At 39.0% G+C, this 20,402-nt stretch overlaps 1 protein-coding gene across 1 annotated transcript; it reads left to right on the forward strand.

The window, feature by feature from the left end:
- Positions 1–855: 855 nt before the first annotated feature.
- On the forward strand, positions 856–16,236 carry LOC134496965 (vomeronasal type-2 receptor 26-like). The gene is made up of 8 exons (XM_063302679.1): positions 856–927; positions 6,257–6,330; positions 7,068–7,412; positions 8,309–8,486; positions 10,140–10,997; positions 13,524–13,751; positions 14,088–14,214; positions 15,329–16,236. The coding sequence occupies exons 1-8, from the start codon at positions 856–858 to the stop codon at positions 16,234–16,236; spliced, it is 2,790 nt and encodes a 929-aa protein (XP_063158749.1).
- The last annotated feature ends 4,166 nt before the right edge of the window (positions 16,237–20,402 follow it).

The following is a 20,402-nucleotide window of genomic DNA, read 5'->3' on the forward strand; positions in this document are numbered from 1 at the left end:
AGAAATTGCTGTGATCATGGTTAAGTTCATGCCCAGAGGGGAAAAAAATGTCTGATCAAAGGTGCCATTTACTTCAATCATGTTGAAAGAATGTTTATCCTAACTCACATAATTGTTGTTTGGTGTTCTTTTTTCTCCACAAGGCACAAAAAGACATGCAATGGCTAATAGCATTAGTAATATCAAACACTGTCATTTCTTATATCCTTTATACATTTGTTCTTTACAGTGCAGTGAAGAAAATACAAAAGTAGAATGCATGTAACTAAATTAAAGGAAAGGAAAGGAAATTGTAAACAGACTTGCTCATAAACAATGAGTTTTAATCAAATAAAGAAAATATTACCAGCTGCCTTATCATAATATTGGCATCTTTTTTTCCTTTTCTTAACTTTTCCATGGAAGTGTTTTTCCAATATATTTGCCATATTCAATGGTTATTAAATTATTTTCTGTTTTTCAAGAACATGGGAATATCTGTCTGGCTGAAAACCTTAACCACAATAACAATAAAAAAATATGCATTCTTTACATTCTAAAATATCATTTGGGTTATCAAAAAAAGTTAATGAAGTCAGATTAGAGTCTAATACAATGGTCTGAGCAGTGAATTCTCCTATTATTTTAATAATAACAGTAATTATTCAGTCCAAAAAGACTTTAACAATTATTGGACCATCACATATGGCAATATGTACCTATTCCTTTACATTTTCTCCAACATTCAAGACACATGCTAGAACTTTTGTTTCAAGCTTCCTTGGTGTTAAATACATCTATGTAATATGTTCATTGCATTTTACCAAATATTGACTGAGATTGTTTTCAATGGTTTTCTATGCCAATTTAATAACCATGAAGTCATTGGTATCAGAGCTGCTTTTCCATATTATCATCATCATCCTTCTTTTCCGAGACAAATACAATGTAGGTTAAAACAGCCCAAGTACCATCCAAAAATACAGTAGCATTAAAGCAGTTTCATCCATGATGTGCTTCTATTAGCAAATCTGGAGATGACATAGCTTTATGGCTAAGGCACAAAACTTAGCAATTAAAATGATGATTTCAGGGTACTTGTCATTTAATAGGGCTTCCAGGTAACTTTGATTGGGGCAGCCAAGCAATTTTTACATTAGAGACAAATTCAATGAAAGTCTACAAAGAATTCCCACCTTAGAAAAACTTGTCTATGGTTTCTGGTTCATCAGGGGAAAAATGGCATTACTTGAGCACTATAGGGATTTCTTTATCAATAATTGATCTCCTCTTTTAGAAATATGTTGGCATAAAAGTCTTTAAATATGGTTAGACTTACCATATTGCAAAAATCCAGGTGACCATTAGAGAGTATCACTAATTGTATCTGCTCCACACCCACTGAGATAGGCCAAACTCAATTATGAAGAATAGAATTCAGAGCCAGTATTCTTGGCCAAGTTTCTTACCTTCCTGGTTTGGAATTTTTTCCTGTTGGACATGGAGAGCAATCATAGCAGCAAAATGGATGATTTTCTTTCCTTACCTTTTTATTAATATTATTATTGGTGCCTTCAAGTCAGTGTTGACTCCTGGAGACTGCCTGGACAAGTCCCTGCAGTCTTCTTGGCAAGGCTTTTTGGAAGTGGTTTGCCATTGTCTCTTTCCTAGGGCTGAGAGAGAATGACTGGCCCAAGGTCACCCAGCTGGCTTTGTGCCTAGGGCAGGACTAGAACTCACGGTCCCCTGGTTTATATTTTATATTCTTATATTTATGTATATTTTGTATTTTATAATGAAACTTTTATTCTTTTATTCACTTGTGAACCACCCAGAGTCATTGCATCATGAGATGGGCAGTGAAGAAATATGATTGATTGATTGATTGATTGATATAGTTGGCCTACTCTTAAATGATAAAAAGTACAGGCTGTGGCTTCTGTTTCCAGTAATTAAAGACTCCACCAACAGGGAACTCTCTTCTAAACTGTGGTCACCATCATTTGACTTACCCCAGAAAAAAACTGTTCAGAATGTCTGCTGTGATAGGGGCAGACATGATTTAAAATTTCTGTTCTTATCTTCAAGGAACAATCAGAAATTTGAAACTGTCATGGGGACTTGTCAGGGAATCAGAAATTATTATATCAAATGGATTTGATCTATCAGAGAAAATACACACAGAAACATTCTTATAAGTGTGTCATAAACTGCTTTGCAACTCAAACAAACTGCTTTGTAAGACTCTGAAGAAAGAGCTCAAGATAACCATATATGTGCTTGGAGCCTACCTGGTTGAACCTCTGAGGCCAAACAAGGACATCTTCATGAATGGTGAACCCATCCTCTGGGGAAGCTGTGGGATCAATCTTTCCAACTTTGATTCTAACAGAAGACTGGTTTTCAAAGGTGATCCAGTTGATAATATCAAAAACAGCTTCTATTTCTCCCTTTTGATCAAAGGAAATTTGTCCCCCAGCCCTGTTCTTAAAGGATACTTGATTTAAACAGTAGTGTAGCTGAGATGGAGAGAGTCAGAAGAAGATATATCTCAGATAAATTTGACTCACTGGTAGAATTTTCTTGAGCAGATTTTATTGGGAGAGAGAGTCTGCTTTCAAAAATCTGGTTTGCTTTACTTATGTGACACTTTATCTCACCCTGTATCAATAAATTTCATCCTTACTTATCATACTTTAATTCTCTACTTAGTTGTTGATTTCTAGTAGAGTTCCAGTTAACATCTGTGTACAGTCAGTCTGCAATTCTTCAGGTTTTTCAGCCCCTTTTTTATTTTCTTTCATTCTGCCTACTAAAAAAAGGTCACTTTTTCTTCTTATTTCCATGAGACTCTGCTATGTCCTGTCCTACAACATTTTTATGGCCTAATTAGGTCTAAGACAGATGCTCGCTCTCAGAGTTTTGCATATAAGGCAAATTATTTGCATCACGGCACATTTTATAAGTAAAAATGACCCTTAAAGGAAAACTAAAAATCATTGTAAAAACAAGAGTGAAAGCCCTGCATATTCCACTGTCTCTTCATTTCATTCTCACAAAAATCAGGGAGCTGAAACTATTTGGATGCCTTCCCATTAGAGCTTTTCTATCTCTCTTTAGTCTATTGAATGTGGAATTAGTCAAAACCTGATAGTCTTCAAAAATCAATTTTCAGATTTAAATCAAATGTTGAGGGTTTTATATCACCTGTAGAAATTTGAATGCAATTGATTGCACCTCCTGGTAATGGAAAATGTATGCTGTAGTTGAAAATACAGTATGACAGAGACCAGCAGGCTGATATGATTGGAAAATGCACATATGATAACCCATCTTGCACTAACTTGTTTCAAACATTCCCTGCCAAATCTGTTGATTCGGGACTGCCCATTTGTCTGCACTAATGATCGTTCTTTGTTTGAATTTGGAGGAAAGCATTTCATGCACAGCATGTACCGCAGCATAGACTGCATAGTAGAGGTTGTGGCTTTGACCAGCCATACTCACCTCAAGAACAGACCCAGGAAGCATTTCCAGGTTCTCTATCACAGAACAGGCTTCCCATTTCTCATTTGTTTATCAGATTTGGGGAAGTAACAATTAAATGCATGTTCCCAGAATTCTCTCACCAAACCTTCCTTTTTTTCCTGCAGTATAATTTCTGACTTTACAAAATTTCTGGAGTCCTAACATTTCCTGCCAATGAACTGCTAATGACAAAAAGCCATGAGTGAAATCTATGTCCCAATTTCTTCCCAAAGGGAAGGGATGCAAAATCCATTTGGACTGTCATAAGCCATATTTTTTGTTTGACTTGTTGATTGTCAAATTGTGGTAGCAAAATTAATATTCTCAAATTGATCATAGTGTGAATCTCTCCATATACAACCATCACAATGGTTGTGCTCCCATGATGACATTTGATGGTGAGAACCAATCTAATATTACTTCAGCAGCATCTTTGGAATTATATATTTTTTGGAACTTCTTCCAATGAACTCAAAGCAGATACCTGCCTGGACATATATAGGAAGTACATTTTGTACAAATCTTTCTCCATTATCATCATCCAGAGAAATAACCCCAATCCAGGCCCAAGTGAAATGAAGCAGTAATTTGAGAATTCCCATATCCTGATGACTGGCATTCAGTGAAAGAAGTGAGTTTCTGTTTGCTACTCACTATTGGGGAAGAACTGCATTTCATCTAAAGAATGGGATAAAAAAAAATTAAGAAATGAAACAATGAAAGAAAATAGAGACTGGCATTGAAAACCTGCATATATCCAAAATTAGAGCCCACTGATATTTAATGGAATATATTTTTAACATTATATATATGTGTGTGTGTTTGTGTTATTATATATTAGTGGTAGCTAATATTCAATACTTCTCAAATCTTTAGGTCCCACACAAAACTTTGTTGGGTGTGTGTGTGTACGTATGTACGTATGTGTGTGTGTGTGTGTTGCCCTTTCCAGCAACTGGTAGGATTTCCAAAGTTCAGTTGCCTCAGCTATCTGTCAATGATATGTCTGTGTATATGTGTGTGTGCGTATACAGTGTATGTTTGTCTGTGTGTATATATAAACACACACACACACACCTACATACATGCATACATACACAGAGATATACACACACACACACACACCTTTTTAACTCATATTGCTAAACAATAGAGCAAGGTTGAGCAGCCCATCAGCCCTATTTCCTCACCCAATACCCACTGGCTGCCTTCAACACTTGATATCATGAATTTTACCAGAACAATTGCTGAAGAAGCCTTGTTACCAAGAGCCTTAGTCATATCCACTTCTGCTTTGGAACCAGAAACTCTGTCAGGTAACCTCCTGGCTAGAAAGGCCACCCTGAAGCTGATAGTGGCCAGGAAGCCCAAAAAGCCCAAGATGTAATCACCCTTCATTACAGTATAGGACCATTTCTTCTGTCATGGAGTTCATGTCAAAATCAGGAAAGGGGTGGGGGGAAGATTGCCAGCCACACAATGCAAGTCAGCATGCAAGCATTTTCTTTTTATTTCAAAGCTTTTCTGTAGCCTGCCAGTGGAGACTTTTGATACCATCAACCCCAGTATCCTTCTGGACCAGCTTTGGTGGTTGGGAATTGGGGGCACCATTTACAGAGGCTTTCTTCCTTCCTTTGTGACCAGTTCTGGTTGGAGTTGGTTGTGGGGAGAGGTCACTCACTACCCTCTCCTTTGTCAGGTGCCACAGGACTTGACTTTCTCTCTTTTCCTATTCAACATCTACATGAAAATGTTGGATATGGTCATCTGCCAGCATGGGGTTGGTTATCACCAGATACAGCAAGGGTTTCATCACACCATGCTTCTTCTTGTGTGTACCTGTCTTTGGTTAAATCACAACTTAGAGGCATGTTGGAAGGAGATTGCAAGATCGAGACTTCCACTGTATTCTGCAATTAAGGGTGTCACACATCATCCCCTCCCCTGCATTTCAGTTTTCTAAGTCAAGTCCTTGCTTCTCTTGCTACTTTTTTCAACCTGGAGATGACTTGCCAGGGCTGGGACTGGTTAAGAAAGGATGTGGCTCCTTTGAAGCTGCCAAAACAGTGGTCTTGTGGAGTGGTAGGGTTAAAGATCTGGGGGCTTTGAAATAGCCAGCCCCTCCCTTCACCTGCCCCTTCTCCCAGCCTGGGAATCAACTTCCAAGAGGGACAGAGGGATAAAACCACCACTTTAGCCAGTTTAGGAGGAAATTGAATCCCTTTCCTTAATTTGCCTGCACAGAGAAGATAAGGTCACTGCTATTGGGTGGCATTCGTCCTCTGGCAGGCTACAGATCAGCAGTGGGGGAAAGACAGAGTTTTCTGCCAGATGAAGAACTAGTGAATGAAACTAGTGAATTAAGTTTAAATGAACTTAGGGAAGTTCAGAGGAAAATCCAATAGATATGTTAGACCCTGTTATATTGTTGGATGTGTGTGTGTACGTATGTACATATGTGTATGTATGTCACTCATGGGCTGCATAATTTTCTAAGTAGCTTACCTATCCCAGACAGTTTGCAACCCAGAGCAGAAGATGAAAAACTGCAAATAATAAACTTTTTGTGTTAATTTAGAACACCCTTTCTCAACTGTTTGACCTTGGAGGAATCATTAAAATATTTTTTCAGGCCTCAGGGAACCCCTGCACATTCAGGCTCAAATATAGGGTGCCTAGGGTCAGAGAAACTCTGGGTCAGAGGTTCACTGAAAAGTTTCCTTTCATGCTTCATGCTTCTGTCCTCTAGCTCCCTGAAGACATCAAAGAATCAGATTTTACACTTTCTCTGAATTACAGTCCTGGGCTGATGGTGAACCAAGGGTATGTGCAGGGTCCATCCTGAATAACTTATTTTAGCATACCTTGGCAAGATAGCATAAGTCCTAGGATGACTGCCTGCTGAATGATGTCAGGGGGTTGCACCAAGGGGGCCACATAGTGAAGCTGGCCCTGCATCACAAACTCATTGTGAAAGTGAATGGCCAGCAGGTTTTCATTATTAACCTTGTTTGTAGCCATAAAAACATAGGGGTGAGGATGGGTGGTAAGAATTGGCAGTTGCATGATTAATTGGTTCAGATCTGCCCTGTTTGAACTTTTGACTAAACCTTACCTTCAATTCAACTCGTCTGCAATATGCTATGTATTGATATGAGGGTATAGCAGACGCTCAGACTGAAAGATGATGAGATCATGATGATGATGATGATGATGATGATATGTAGCTGAAGACACAAATCAATTAGTCTTTTGCATACTGGTGAGTGTGTGCTGAAAAGTAATAATGGATACATATCTATTATTCTAGGAGGAGTCTCACTGAAATGGATATGATACTATTAACTAAGTGACACAGAAATATTCTTACATCTGGATGCACTTCATTTTTTTTTTTCCAGTAGCATCACAAAGAAGCTTCAGCTGTGAGGTTTCCTGCCCTGTAATTAGTAAAATAACTATGATTAATCTGACTTCTTCTTAAATCCTCAAGAAAATCTGGTGACTGGAGAAAACAATGAAATAAGTCTGAGCATTAATATTCCCTGTTTCATTCATAGCTGGGGCAAAAGAACCATACCGCGCTATGAATCTGATCAATTCAGATTGCAGGCAGAGCGATCCTCACAGTTCCTTCAGTATCAGTGTTGGAAAAGAGAACTAGCATCTGGTAGATGTTGGCACACCATGGCATCATTCCCAATGCTAGTGTTACTGTTGTTACTCCAGTGGGTATCCTGTACCCCTGAAATTAAATGTCCTATTAGCAACCCTCTTCCTATTCAATATAAATACTATCAATCAGGAGATCTCATCATTGGGGGCATTACTTCTCAGATCTATATGATTTCTGATCTGACAACATTCAGAAGACATGTGTCTGAGGATCTGGTGGAGGATCTCATGTATGAAGTTGCTAATCTTCATCATACTATATGGCAGTCCAGAAGGCATATGAGAGAGAGAGACTTAATTTTATCTCATTGAAAGCAGCTAACTTATTGCTGCATCATTTAAAAAGAAAATAACCCTAAGTAGTTCCAGTTATTCATTTTTTTTTTCTAATGCAGTCTTGCCTCTTTCTTACAAACATTTCATCTGGTATTTAGACACTGCAAATCTATCATTGGTGTTAAGAGGAAAGGCTGCATAATCTGTAGTATGCCTGCCAGCACTGTAATTAACTTTGTGGGTCTTTTTTTCCCAGTCCCTTGAGGTTGAACGGGTTAGTGTGAAAAGATTTGCTGAAGCTGATTATACACATTTTCTTCTATCTCTATTCAGACTGTTGAAATGTTCCCTATGTCACCTTGTTAAATTGCTATAGCTAGTAACTGTTTTCAGCAATGCATATTCAGTGTTATTTCAGCAATGCATATATGTGTTCTTTTCAAAAAGGTAATGTGATGAATCTCTGCAGTGACCATTCAGAGCACTATAATCTGTGTGGTCAGAAGCAAAGATGACCTGCTTTTATTCATGGTTGTTTCAGTGAAACTATCTCATTATTTCTTAATAACAATTTTCCACATGGTTCTTAGGAGTGCCTTTTAGCAAGCCCCTGCACTAAGACTAAAAAAAAAAAAAATCAATGTCTGTGCAATGTTGTTAACACATATCTTTAAATGCAGAAAATGCATATTTTAAATCAGATGTACTGTGGCTAAGGATCTAATTCTTCTTGTAGGGTATTCTTGCAGAACTACCAACACATCCTGTCCTTGGCTTTCACAGTCAATGAAATCAATGAAATGTCTTCTCTCATACCTAACATCACCCTAGGCATCCATGTCTTCAATAGCTATTTCATGGCAAGATGGACTTACCTTGCTTCAATGGAGCTTCTCTCCACTAAGGACAGATTCATCCCAAATTACAAATGTGACTTCCAGGACAGTACAATTTCTGTAATTGCAGGACCTAACTCTCACATCTGTCAATACATGGCCAACATTTTGAGCATTTATAAGATTCCACAGGTAAGATTTCCCCATATGGGAAGCATCCTTTAGATTCCTTAAACAAATTGTACATTTATGAGACCCCAGGCAAGATCTGCTTGAGAAGAAATGGGTGTCCTATAAGCTATTCACCCTTTGTTGTTCTTAGGTCAGATGATTGGCTTCATACTAGATCTCCTAGCACACCAGTATTCTAGGTGAATATATACTCCCAGATGATCCTTGGACACTACTGTATCTCCTTTTATTGGGCAATGTATATTCCATTTGCCAAGACAAATCATCATCATCATCATCATCATCATCCGAACTGTTTTCTTTATAGGAGCTTCACTATAACCACCATGGCTAGTAGTCTTTTTCTCTATTGGTCTGTCTAAGCCCCTGTTGAAGGAGGTATCCCTCATTACATCTATTGGTAATAAATGTGACAGGTTGACTTGCCATGAAGTCAACTTGACATGGGAGGTGATTGTGCACAAGTGAGAAACCTTAAAGAAGGCAAACCTTCCTTTCTGCTTGTATCTATGACCCCTGCAAGGGTCTCCTAGGAAACATAGAGTTATAGAGGAAAGTAAGATACTTCTTTGGTTATATTTAGAGTTCAGTCTTCCCTTAGATATATAAGCAGTCAAGCTATCCACAACTGAAAAAAATGCTACTTCTTAGGGGTGCACAAAATCGGAATTGGAATAGAAAAAGTGGATTTGGAGTAGGTGTTAGCTACACATCACTTGTCAATACTTCCTTACATCAAATGTTTATTTTTGTGGAAAAGATTTGCTTCTTTAATGAGTTCCAGAAAAGAATGACAAGTGTGTATGTTCAACATCACCTTTTCCCCCTTGAATTTGGAACTCAGTATTGCCATACTATTCATTCTATTTATTGCATTAAAATTAAATACATACATACATACATACATACATACATACATACATACATACATACATAGATACATACATCAAGGTTAACTCATACTGATTCAGGTTATTATTATTATTTTTAAAAGGCTTCATTGCAAAAGTTTCTTTAACATAGAAGATTAGCATAAGTTGATTAAATTATCATTATTTATGCTACTTCTTGAAAGAAGCTAAGGTTGCTGACATGCATGATATGACAATGATTGTATTTAATCCTTTGATATAATGGGCTGCTAATATCTTCTCATTTCAGCTGAGCAAAGAAATAGAACAATATGATACTGCCAGTGTTGGACCTTACTTAAAAAAACAACAACAATAATTCATAGAACTAATTATTTCATTCTATGAAATTGATATTCAAATGAGCAGCATGATATCAGGAAACAGGAAAAGTATGTCATAAATCAGGTCTTGAATATGAAATAGTAGCTTTACCTGTGACCCATAATTTTGAAGAAAGGTTCTGTGTCATACTCAAGTCCAATAATCTTTCTTAGTTGTACTGAAAGCTGGCCATATCTAGGTAACTTTTCCTGAATCAAACAATTTACAACGTCTACACTTTGCAATGCTATCATATTCAGAGAAAGTAAGAACAATTATGTTTTCATAAGTTAGAAAAAATCTGTTAAATTAGATCTGTATGGGTGTTTGCTATTAACTTTTACAGAGAATGAAAAATAAGTACCAAGATTTTGGGGATCCCTCCTCCAAGCTTCTTATTTTTTAAAATATCCTTCAGATCATTTATGGCTCTGCTCCATTGATGAATAACTATGACCAAGCTGACTTTTTTCACCAAATGTTTCCAGATGATGATGGTCAAACTATGGGGATTCTCCAGTTGCTACTTCACTTCAAATGGATATGGATTGGGGTAGTTTTTATTGAAAATTACACTGGCCAAAGGTTTGTACAGAATGTATATATCATGTTTTCCCAGAAAGGTATCTGCTTTGATTTCATAGAAGAACTCCCCAAAGAATCTTTTTCCACTGACATAAGTAGAATGGTAGATGACTGGCTTGAAACATACAGAACTATAATGCAGAGCACTGCCAGTGTTGTCATCCTATATGGAGAAAACCAGATCATGATATTTTTGAGAATGATTCCCTATGTTTCAAAATGGGAAGACATTCCTGTGAAAACCAAAGGTAAAGTATGGATTATGACAGCCCAGATGGAGTTCACATCCCTTCCTTTTCAAAAAATCTGGGGAATAGATTTCATCCATGGTGCTCTATCATTTGCAGTTTCCTCAAAGGAAGTGGTAGGATTTGAGGAATTTGTTCAGACTCGAAACCCAACTTTGGAAAGCAAGAACAGCTTCATCAATGTCTTCTGGGAACAGGCATTTGAATGCTCTTTACCTAAGGCCTTCATAGATGAGAAGACCAAAGATAGCTGCACTGGGAAGGAGAAGATGGAAGATCTTCCTGCATCTGTTTTTGAAATGCGTATGACTGGCCAGAGCTATACTGTCTACAATGCTGTTTATAATGTGGCAAATGCTCTGCAAGCCATGTATTCATCCAAATTGAGACACAGAATAAGGATTAGCAGTGGGAGACAGTTTCTTCAGAATCAACTATGGCAAGTAAGAAACTCAGCACATTAATGCAGGAGAGCTAACATAGCTGGAATATGAAATATCTACCTCTCATTTTCATTCAGAAGTCGTTACCTGAATGATTTAGATGGTATGGCTAGTATTCCTGATTTTTAAAAAAATCAGTTCCATCACTTTAAAAAGTGTGCAGTCATCACTGTGTGTTCTGTTTGTTGTTCTGCTGGAATGCATGTAACCAGGAAGCTCAGATAACTTACCCACAAAAAACATGCACAAAAGAAAAGAACCATTGTAGAAGCTAAATAGTGACTCTGTAATTAGACATGAAGAAATATTGCTGATATGTCTTTCAAAAGCAAGTTAGGGACAGCATGCAAAGGATAGTTTTTGGAATTCTTTCCAACTTCCACCAGTAGTGGCAACAGGAGACATCTGTGTTTTCTTCCATGTGGTGAAGTATTGCGTTGCACCTCTTTGCATAGGTGTGTGTGTGTGTGTGTGTGTGTGTGGTGTATGTGTATATTGCCTCTGTGTATGTACTGGTGTGTGGCTGTGGGTGTGTCTAATCAAGAAGAATTCACATGAGTTGCATATCTGTGTGTGTTTCTGCTCACCCCTTATGTATGGTTCCACTGGGTTTATTGATTGATTGATTTAAACAATTGATACAACTGCCCAGTTCATAGCAATAACTCTCAGTGGTATCCAAAATGTTAAAACCAAAACAATAAAATCAAACCAACAATCCAGATAACAATACCAGAGGTCAAAAAATAAAATAAAATAAATCCAACTTAAAACAAAGGAAGAACAACAATAAAACTAATTTGCAGTCCACCAGCAGAACTTATCCAAATGTCCCAGGGAACAGCCAGGTCTAAGCAAAAGGCTAGCATGTTCAGGGCCTTCTGAATCTTCAGAGGGATACTGTTCCACCCAACATCCAGATCTCCAGGGAGATATTATTCCACAGTGCATGTATATGAATGCTCTGTGAAGGACAAGGTAGGGTGCATACTCTCTACTCTGGATCATGTGACCAGGAAGTAGTATTGTTGGCAGAGTGCTAGAAAGCATTTGGCCCAGGAGAGATCAGAAAAGTCACACACCAGGCATTTCTATAAAAATAAATTTATTTACAGAAAGCACAAAAACATATTTACAGGCTTCTGCATTCTCACAGGCTCTCTCTGAGAGCTGCTTACTCTCTATATGCCTAAAGAGAAGGAAAACTGAACAAGCTAACTGCCCTCACTTTAGGCAGTTGCAACTATTAACACCTGAAAAGAGGACAATTAAATTCAACCTCCTCACCCGGCCAAAATCATTTGTTACCACAGTAACCTTAATCTGTAGCAAAAAACAATATACCAAACAAGTATGAGGGAGCTTGGAATGGAGGAGTCAACAACATTTGGAGGAGGTGCCCAACTGCCTCTCCAATAGGGACACACAGAGCATTTCAACACACAACTGAATCCACCTAGTTTTCTGATTCTTTTTCCCGGTACACCTAATTCAATCCCATTCTATTCTGTTTTGGGAGATACTGCATATCCTACAGAGAGACAGGGTGTTATTTGCTAAATAAAACATCAATTGTCCATGATCACCTAGTCCTCTGTAAATTATCTCAATCACATATATAAGATACTACAATACCATCTAAAGAAGTGAAGTGACAGTATCAATAAGTCAGGATTCTCTTGGCTAATACTAAAAATGGAAGTATCATATTGCCTATCTCCATGGCTTTACTGGTCCTCAAAATTGTCGTCTCCTCCTCCTCCTCCTCCTCCTCCTCCTCCTCCTCCTCTTCCTCCTCCTCCTCCTCCTCCTCCTCCTCCTCCTCCTCCTCCTCCTCCTCCTCCTCCTCCTCCTCTTCCTTCTCAATGTTACAGCAACCAAACTGGAATGAGTGAAGGTTGCTGTCATAAAACCTCAATAAACTGATAGAATGCAGAACAGAAAATAGACAGCTGATATATTTGAATAACATAATGGGGAATTCCATAGATAAGTTTGTCACTACGGCAAAACAGTGAAATGGTAATTGTTGTTAGAGAGCTTTATTAGAAGAATTAAATTTTTCACATCTACTGGCCATAAGGTGAATTAAAGTATCTATCCATGTCTACAATATTACATCTACATTTGTCTTTCTTCTTCTCCTACCAATTTATGGTTCATGTTTATTAGATTTTTCAGTGTACTTGGAAACTGTACAGTATTGGCAATCTTTATTGTGATTTGTTTTATTTAACAACCTTGCAGTTTACTTCTGTAGTTCAGAATGGTTCCTGGTGGTTAACAACAAAACAATACAATAAAGTGTCTATATAGAATACCGTTTGATAGTATTACAGTAGATAGTACAGCATATAGATGTATGGATGTATAATACATATATATATTAGTAGAACTTGAATTGCTTCTATTATTGAAATGTTCAGAGATCGTAAAGAGACAATAAGGTGACCACTAATTATCCTTTCTGCACTCTTCTTTTGAATGGCTGCACAATATTAGATAATAACTCTTGCTTGCGTTTAGCTCTACCACTATCTGAGAAGTGTTTCATTTAACAACAGTGCTGGGGAAAAGGTGTCCTTTGATCAAAATGGGAAATTAATTGCTGCATTTGATATTATTAACTGGGTCACATTCCCAAATCAGTCCTTCGTTAGAGCCAAAGTTGGAAAGATAGATCTCATGGCTCAACCAGAAGAGGTTCTCACCATTTCTGCAGATGACATAATCTGGCCCACCATGTTTAACCAGGTAGGTCATATTTCAAGGGAATCCAGATAATCTCCCATCTGTCCGACTCATCTCTTGGTGACTACAGGGATGCATGAATGTTGCTTTATTGATCAGCCAAGTCTGTCTAGGTATGGTCACCTGTTTGGACAGGACATTGCATCGTTATCCTAAATCAATAGCATGTCATCTAGGAGTATATTGATTTCTGAATGCTTCAGAAAGAAGAGAAGACACTAATAATTCACTAAAATATCCCATTTACTGATAAGCAGTATTTTATATCACAATGTCATGTAGAACAGCAAGTGAAATGAAATTAATTCTAATACAATGCCTGGTCTCATTTACCAACAGACACTTCCTCTTTCCCTGTGCAACAGCAATTGTCCTTCAGGTTATAGAAAGGCCAAAATTGAAGGGAAGCCATTTTGTTGTTATGAATGCCTTCCATGTCCAAAAGAGAAGATTTCAAACCAGAATGGTAATTAAAAAGTCCTTGTTTGGCCATTGCTAAAGTAGTGAAATGTGTGTTTGTTTGTTCTTGTGTAAACCACCATATTATGGTGAGGTGGCCAGGACCAAGATCTCAGGTAGAGTCTCTTTTCACTCATTATGTGACTTTGAACCACTCAGATCTTAATCTGCATTGTAAGATTATGGAGAAATAAAATGACAACATATGAATAGAACATGAAATGTTTCTTTGAGCTCTCACTGAACAGGCAGGAGATAATGCAATATAGAAATATGAAATGGTGACAGAGAAAAAGAAATGGCAAAAGGGAAGGGGAGGGGAGGGAAGGAAGCTTGATCAGTTGTACTGGTGTAGCTCAAAATATTGATTTGTCTAACAATGTTTAGAATTAATTGACGTAAAATCTTTAATGGATAAATAAGAATGTGTGTTTTGTTGAGAGGAACAGTGATATTGTTGTATGTAACACAGTGCATAGGGATGCGGTGGTGCTGCGGGTTAAACCGCTGAGCTGCTGAGCTTGCTGATCGGAAGGTTGGCGGTTCGAATCCGCGTGACGGGGTGAGCTCCTGTTGCTAGTCCCAGCTCCTGCCAACCTAGCAGTTCGAAAACATGCAAATGTGAGTAGATTAATAGGTACCGCTTCGGCGGGCAGGTAACGGCATTCTGTGTAGTCATGCCGGCCACATGACCACGGAAGTGTCTTCGGGCAAACGCCGGCTCTTCAGCTTTGAAATGGAGATGAGCACCGCCCCCTAGAGTCATACACGACTGGACTTAATGTCAAGGGAAACCTTTACTATTTTACCTAACACAGTGCTAAAAAATAAATGTGGGACATTTCAGCATACTCAGAGATGCTATATCTGTTTTGTTCTTAAACCATTGCTGATTATAACTTCCACCCAATGCAGAACTGGAATGCGTCACTTTCATCCTTGGGGGAAGACACTATGTTCATTAGACAAAAGGACATTCCTCAAATGACAAGGAAATTCCCCCATCAGCAGAAGCTACTCTAAATTGAATATTTATGTATTTGAAAGAACATTCATTTTGGATTAATTATTGTATCCTGCACTGAAATTTAAATACCTTGTTTCTCCCCACCCCTTTCCAGATATGGATGAGTGTTTTAATTGCCCAGAAGATCACTATCCAAGCAATAAAAACGATGCCTGCATTCCAAAAGTTATAAGCTTTTTGTCTTATACGGAACCCTTGGGGATCAGTTTGGCCACTGTTGCAATTGTCTTTACTTCTTTAACAGCTTTGATTCTTGGAATTTTCCTTAAGTACAGAGACACTCCTATTGTCAAAGCCAACAACCGGAACCTTACTTATACCCTTCTAATAGCACTGTTGTTCTCCTTTCTATGTTCTTTTCTGTTCATTGGCCAACCAGACAAGTGGCTGTGTCCCTTTCAACAAATTGCTTTTGGCATCATCTTCTCCACGGCAGTTTCTTGCATATTGGCCAAAACAATCATTGTGGTTCTTGCTTTCCTGGCTACAAAGCCAGGATCTAGAATGGTGAAATGGTTGGGGGGAAGACTGAGCCTCTCCATTGTTGTTCCCTGCTCCTTTGTTCAAATTACTATCTGTATGGTATGGGTTGCAACTTACCCTCCTTTCCCAGGTTTTGATATGCACTCCATAGTGGAAGAGATTGTACTAGAATGTGATGAAGGCTCTCCTATCATGTTCTATTGTGTCTTGGGATTTATGGGCTTCCTGGCCATTGTCAGCTTCACTGTGGCTTTCCTAAGCAGAAATCTACCAGACAGTTTTAATGAAGCCAAGTTCATCACCTTCAGCATGTTGTTGTTTTGCAGTGTTTGGATATGTTTTGTTCCAACTTACCTGAGCACCAAAGGAAAATACATGGTTGCTGTGGAGATCTTCTCCATCTTAGCTTCCAGTGGTGGTTTACTGAGCTGTATTTTTTTCCCAAAATGCTTTATTATTTTAGTACTACCTGAGCTGAACAATAGGGCACACCTAACTAGGAAGAGAAGTAGTTTTTAAAATTGTATAGTTCTTTTTCAGCCAACATTAAATGTTTGTCCCAGGAGAAGCAACGGGGTTTGTAAACGTCATGACTGATTTCATCCATATTGTCGACTCAATCTTTATGTAATAGATTCATGTAAATTCAAGGTATTGTTGATGACTCTTTGTTCCCTACATCCATAACATCTAAGGATCGCCTTCTCTCATACCAGACTATCTGCCTGGCAGATTACCTTCTCTAGTACCAGACTACTACCAGACTACCTACCAACTTCTCATATCAAACTACCTTTTGTACTCTGGAGACCTTTGAGTTGTAGTTGTGGTGGAAACCCATTTGATTAGGGCAGGAGAAAGCTCAGATTTTAATCTCAACTGTGAAATGCCCTGCCGCCAGAAGTTAAATCTGTACCCACTTGATTGCTGCTTTATCACTGGGTCAAGGCCTTCTTTTTTCAGAAGACATTCACTCTACCACTTAACCATAATGCCAAGCAGCTGCTGCTATACAAACTTCTCCCTAGTGTTGCCATTTAGAAACTCATTTTCACTTCCAGCAGCCAAAGAATATTATTGCTGTAATCGTTATAATCAGCATTCCTTCCTTCATATGTGGCTATTCTTTATAATTCTACTTCCTCTGGAGTCTACAATAGGTTTCCCTATAGGTATTAGCAACTTCTCTATTTCCAAGTGATATACTAGTATGCTGAACTTCATATATTTTCCTGGTATTAAAGCAAAATAGGGAAAGCACACAGAGCATGATATCTTGATTATTTTCCCCAGACTTTACCAGCAGTGGCCATGCAAATTACCTGCTAAGTAAAATAGTGTGTTGAATCTCTTTGTGTTTCTCTGTATAGGTGCACTGGAAAATACAGGATGGACTGATGTCTTTGCTCTGGGCCATGTGATAAGGAAGGAGAAAAGGTGCTTAAAATTATTTAGTCATCAACATTACAAGTCATTACACAGCTACTTCTCCAATAGGGGATCCATAGGGGAAATTTGCCTGATTTTTTTTTCCCTTCTCACTCTGCAGATTCTAGCTTGAACTGGCTCAATCTCCCTTCCTCCCTCCCTATAATTTGGATTTATAATGCTACCCAAAAACTGACTTTTGGCAGCATACAATTAAACCCAGTATAATAACTGAACAACAACAACAACCTAGATGGCATTTCATGTTACAGAAGGAAAAGCATATTGCAACCAAAGCAAACAGTACTTAATAAATGGGCAAATTTATTTATCACAGAACTTGAGGGGAGGAAAAAACAACAACAAGTTTTTAAAGACCATTAAAAGGCTTGCAGGACTGGAGCACTCCAAACCTCTGGGTTGGTAATATTCCAGGGGCATCCTCTGCAGAACAGAAGAAGTGCTTCTGAGGTCCCATAAGTGAAGTTGACTTAATACATGGGACACTGGTAAGCAGTGCAGCTCATGTAGCAGAATTATTCAGTGGGTTTCCCCCGCAAGTCCTGGCATGTTGCTCATAGTGGTGGTGGTAGGTGTTCCTGGGAGGGATAAGCAAAAATATTGGGAATGTATTCCATGAGTATATATTCCCAGCAGGGCCACCCAAGTTGTGAAGGTCATCCCAGCTGCCCAGCTAAAGTAAGCAGGAACCTATTTTGAAAAGCAGCAATATAAGAATATGCCAGAGGCAGATGATCACTTTAGTGACAGTGGCAAAGGCATCAATTAACACAGCACAGGAAAAGGCAATGATGCACCACTCCTGTATTTTTACCAAGAAAGCCAGATGGATAAAGATACAAAATGTTCAATAACATAGTGCCAGATTAAGGGGCCCTCAAGGGGGATGGCGGATGGCATTCAATGATGAGGAAGAGCTGAAGAACTTTCAGAGTACTAATGGTGTTTATAACATGCCTACTGTAGATTAAAAGGGGGCATGGTGGCTCAGAGGTTAAGATGCCAGGCTTGTTGACTGGAAGGTTGCCAGTTTGGCAGTTCAAGACCCGAGCGTCATGTGGAGTGAGCTCCACACTTGCCCCAGCTGTTGCCAAGCTAGCAATTTGAAAGCATGCACATGCGAGTAGATAAATAGGTACCGCTTCAGCAGGAAGGTAACAGCGGCCAGACATGACTGAAGGGGAACATTTACCTTTACCTTACTGTAGATTAAAGCCTTCAGGACGTCTTGTTGCTGATGTTGCCATGCAGGAAAAGAAAATCTGAAGTTGCGAAGACAGAATTACTGTAGGAATGTGGAACATAAGAAGCATGAACATGGGAAAGCTCAACAAACTGAAAGATTAAATGAAACAACTACAAACTGACATCTTAGATATTAGTGAATTGAGATGGACCTGGATCAGACACTTTCAGTCAGAAAGTCACACAGTGTTCCTCTCTCTGTATATAGCATATGATGCGTACATGAAAAGAGAAAGGCAAATATCTACACACAGTCTAGTCTAAGTGTTCCTCTTATGTATACTTAGTAAGGGTATACTGGAACAGTACTTGGCTATAATGCAATCAATGACCAAATAATGTCAATTAGATTTTATATGACAATCATTCATGTTTATGCTCCAACCACGAAATTATTTTTGCCCAAGTGGGGCACACCAGTTACTGAAAGCGAACATTCACATACTTCTGCCACACTGCTTTTGATCATTTTCATCAATCAATAACTAAACAAGTACAATTGTCAGGATGCCCCCCCCCCAGGGTTCCATCCTGCCATAAAGTGCACGCCGTCAGGTCACCCCAGTGCAGTTCCGAAATGGAAGCCCTGTCAGCTCATTGATGGAAACCAACAACAGGAAGGGACAGACATGCAAAATGCAGCAGACTGCATGGTGCCATCCTGCCACAAAGTGCCAGTCATCAGGCCACCCCAGAGTGGCGCTGAAAGAGAGGCACCCATCAGGCCATTGATGGGAAGCAGCAGTAGGAAAGGGCAGATATGGGAAACACAGCAGACCAGCCTTTGTGGATTCACCAGCACTCAGACATGGTAATTCAGCAACCTGGACAGATGAAAGCATGCAATCGTGCTGTCAGGGATTTCACATGGAGAGGTGTGAGACAGGGAAGGAAATGGGGCACCAGAGACTTTGAGGGGAGAGGGGACAAAATTACCTATATTGTCACTTGAGAATCACAAAGTTACTCGACTCTTTGCCATGTTTTGAGTCACTTGCCCAGTAAAGTCTCCTTCATATTCCTATTCATATTCCATATAATCCCATTCAGCAAAGGATTGTTACCTTGCCGTGGTGCTGGAGCTTGAGCACCTCAATGATGCCATGAGCTAAACCGTGAAGGGCCACCCAAGACGGGAAGGTCATGACAGAGAGGTCAGACTAAATGCGATCCCTGGGGAAGGTAATGGCAACCCACCTCAGTATTCTTGCCATGAAAACTAAATGGATCAGTACAACCAGAGATATGTCGGTATACCATTGGAAGATGAGACCCCCAGGTCGGAAGATGGTCAAAGTGCTACTGGGGAGGAACAGAGGATGAGTTCAACTAGCCCCAGACGTGATGACGCAGCTAGCTCAAAGCCAAAAGGACGGCTAGCGGCCGACGGTGCTGGTGGTGAATGGCAAATCTGATGTTCTAAAGATCAACACACCATTGGAACCTGAAATGTAAGATCTATGAGCCAGGGCAAATTGGATGTGGTTATTGGTGAGATGTCAAGATTAAAGATAGACATTCTGGGCGTCGGTTAACTGAAATGGACTGGAATGGGCCACTTCACATCAAATGACCACCAGATCTACTACTGTGGACAAGAGGACCACAGAAGAAATGGAGTAGCCTTCATAATTAATAGTCAAGTGGCTAAAGCAGTGCTTGGATACAACCCAAAAAACGACAGAATGATCTCAATTTGAATTCAGGGCAAGCCATCTAACATCACAGTGATCCAAATATATGTCCCAACCAAAAATGCTGAAGAAGCTGAAGTAGAGCTGTTCTATGAGGATCTGCAGCACCTACTGAACAAACGCCTAAAAGATGTTATTTTCAGCTAGTCTTTTTATGGTGGGAGGTAATTGCAATTGAACAGTAACAGAGTTAATTATCTTAGTAATGGGAAATGGCCCAACAAACTTGGGGGCAAGTTTCTTTGAAGGTTGTTGGGAGTGCAAAAATATCACACCTATTACACTAATCAAGTGATC

Source organism: Candoia aspera, chromosome 4 (genome assembly GCF_035149785.1).
Source record: "Candoia aspera isolate rCanAsp1 chromosome 4, rCanAsp1.hap2, whole genome shotgun sequence".
Classification (NCBI taxonomy): Eukaryota; Metazoa; Chordata; class Lepidosauria; order Squamata; family Boidae; genus Candoia; species Candoia aspera.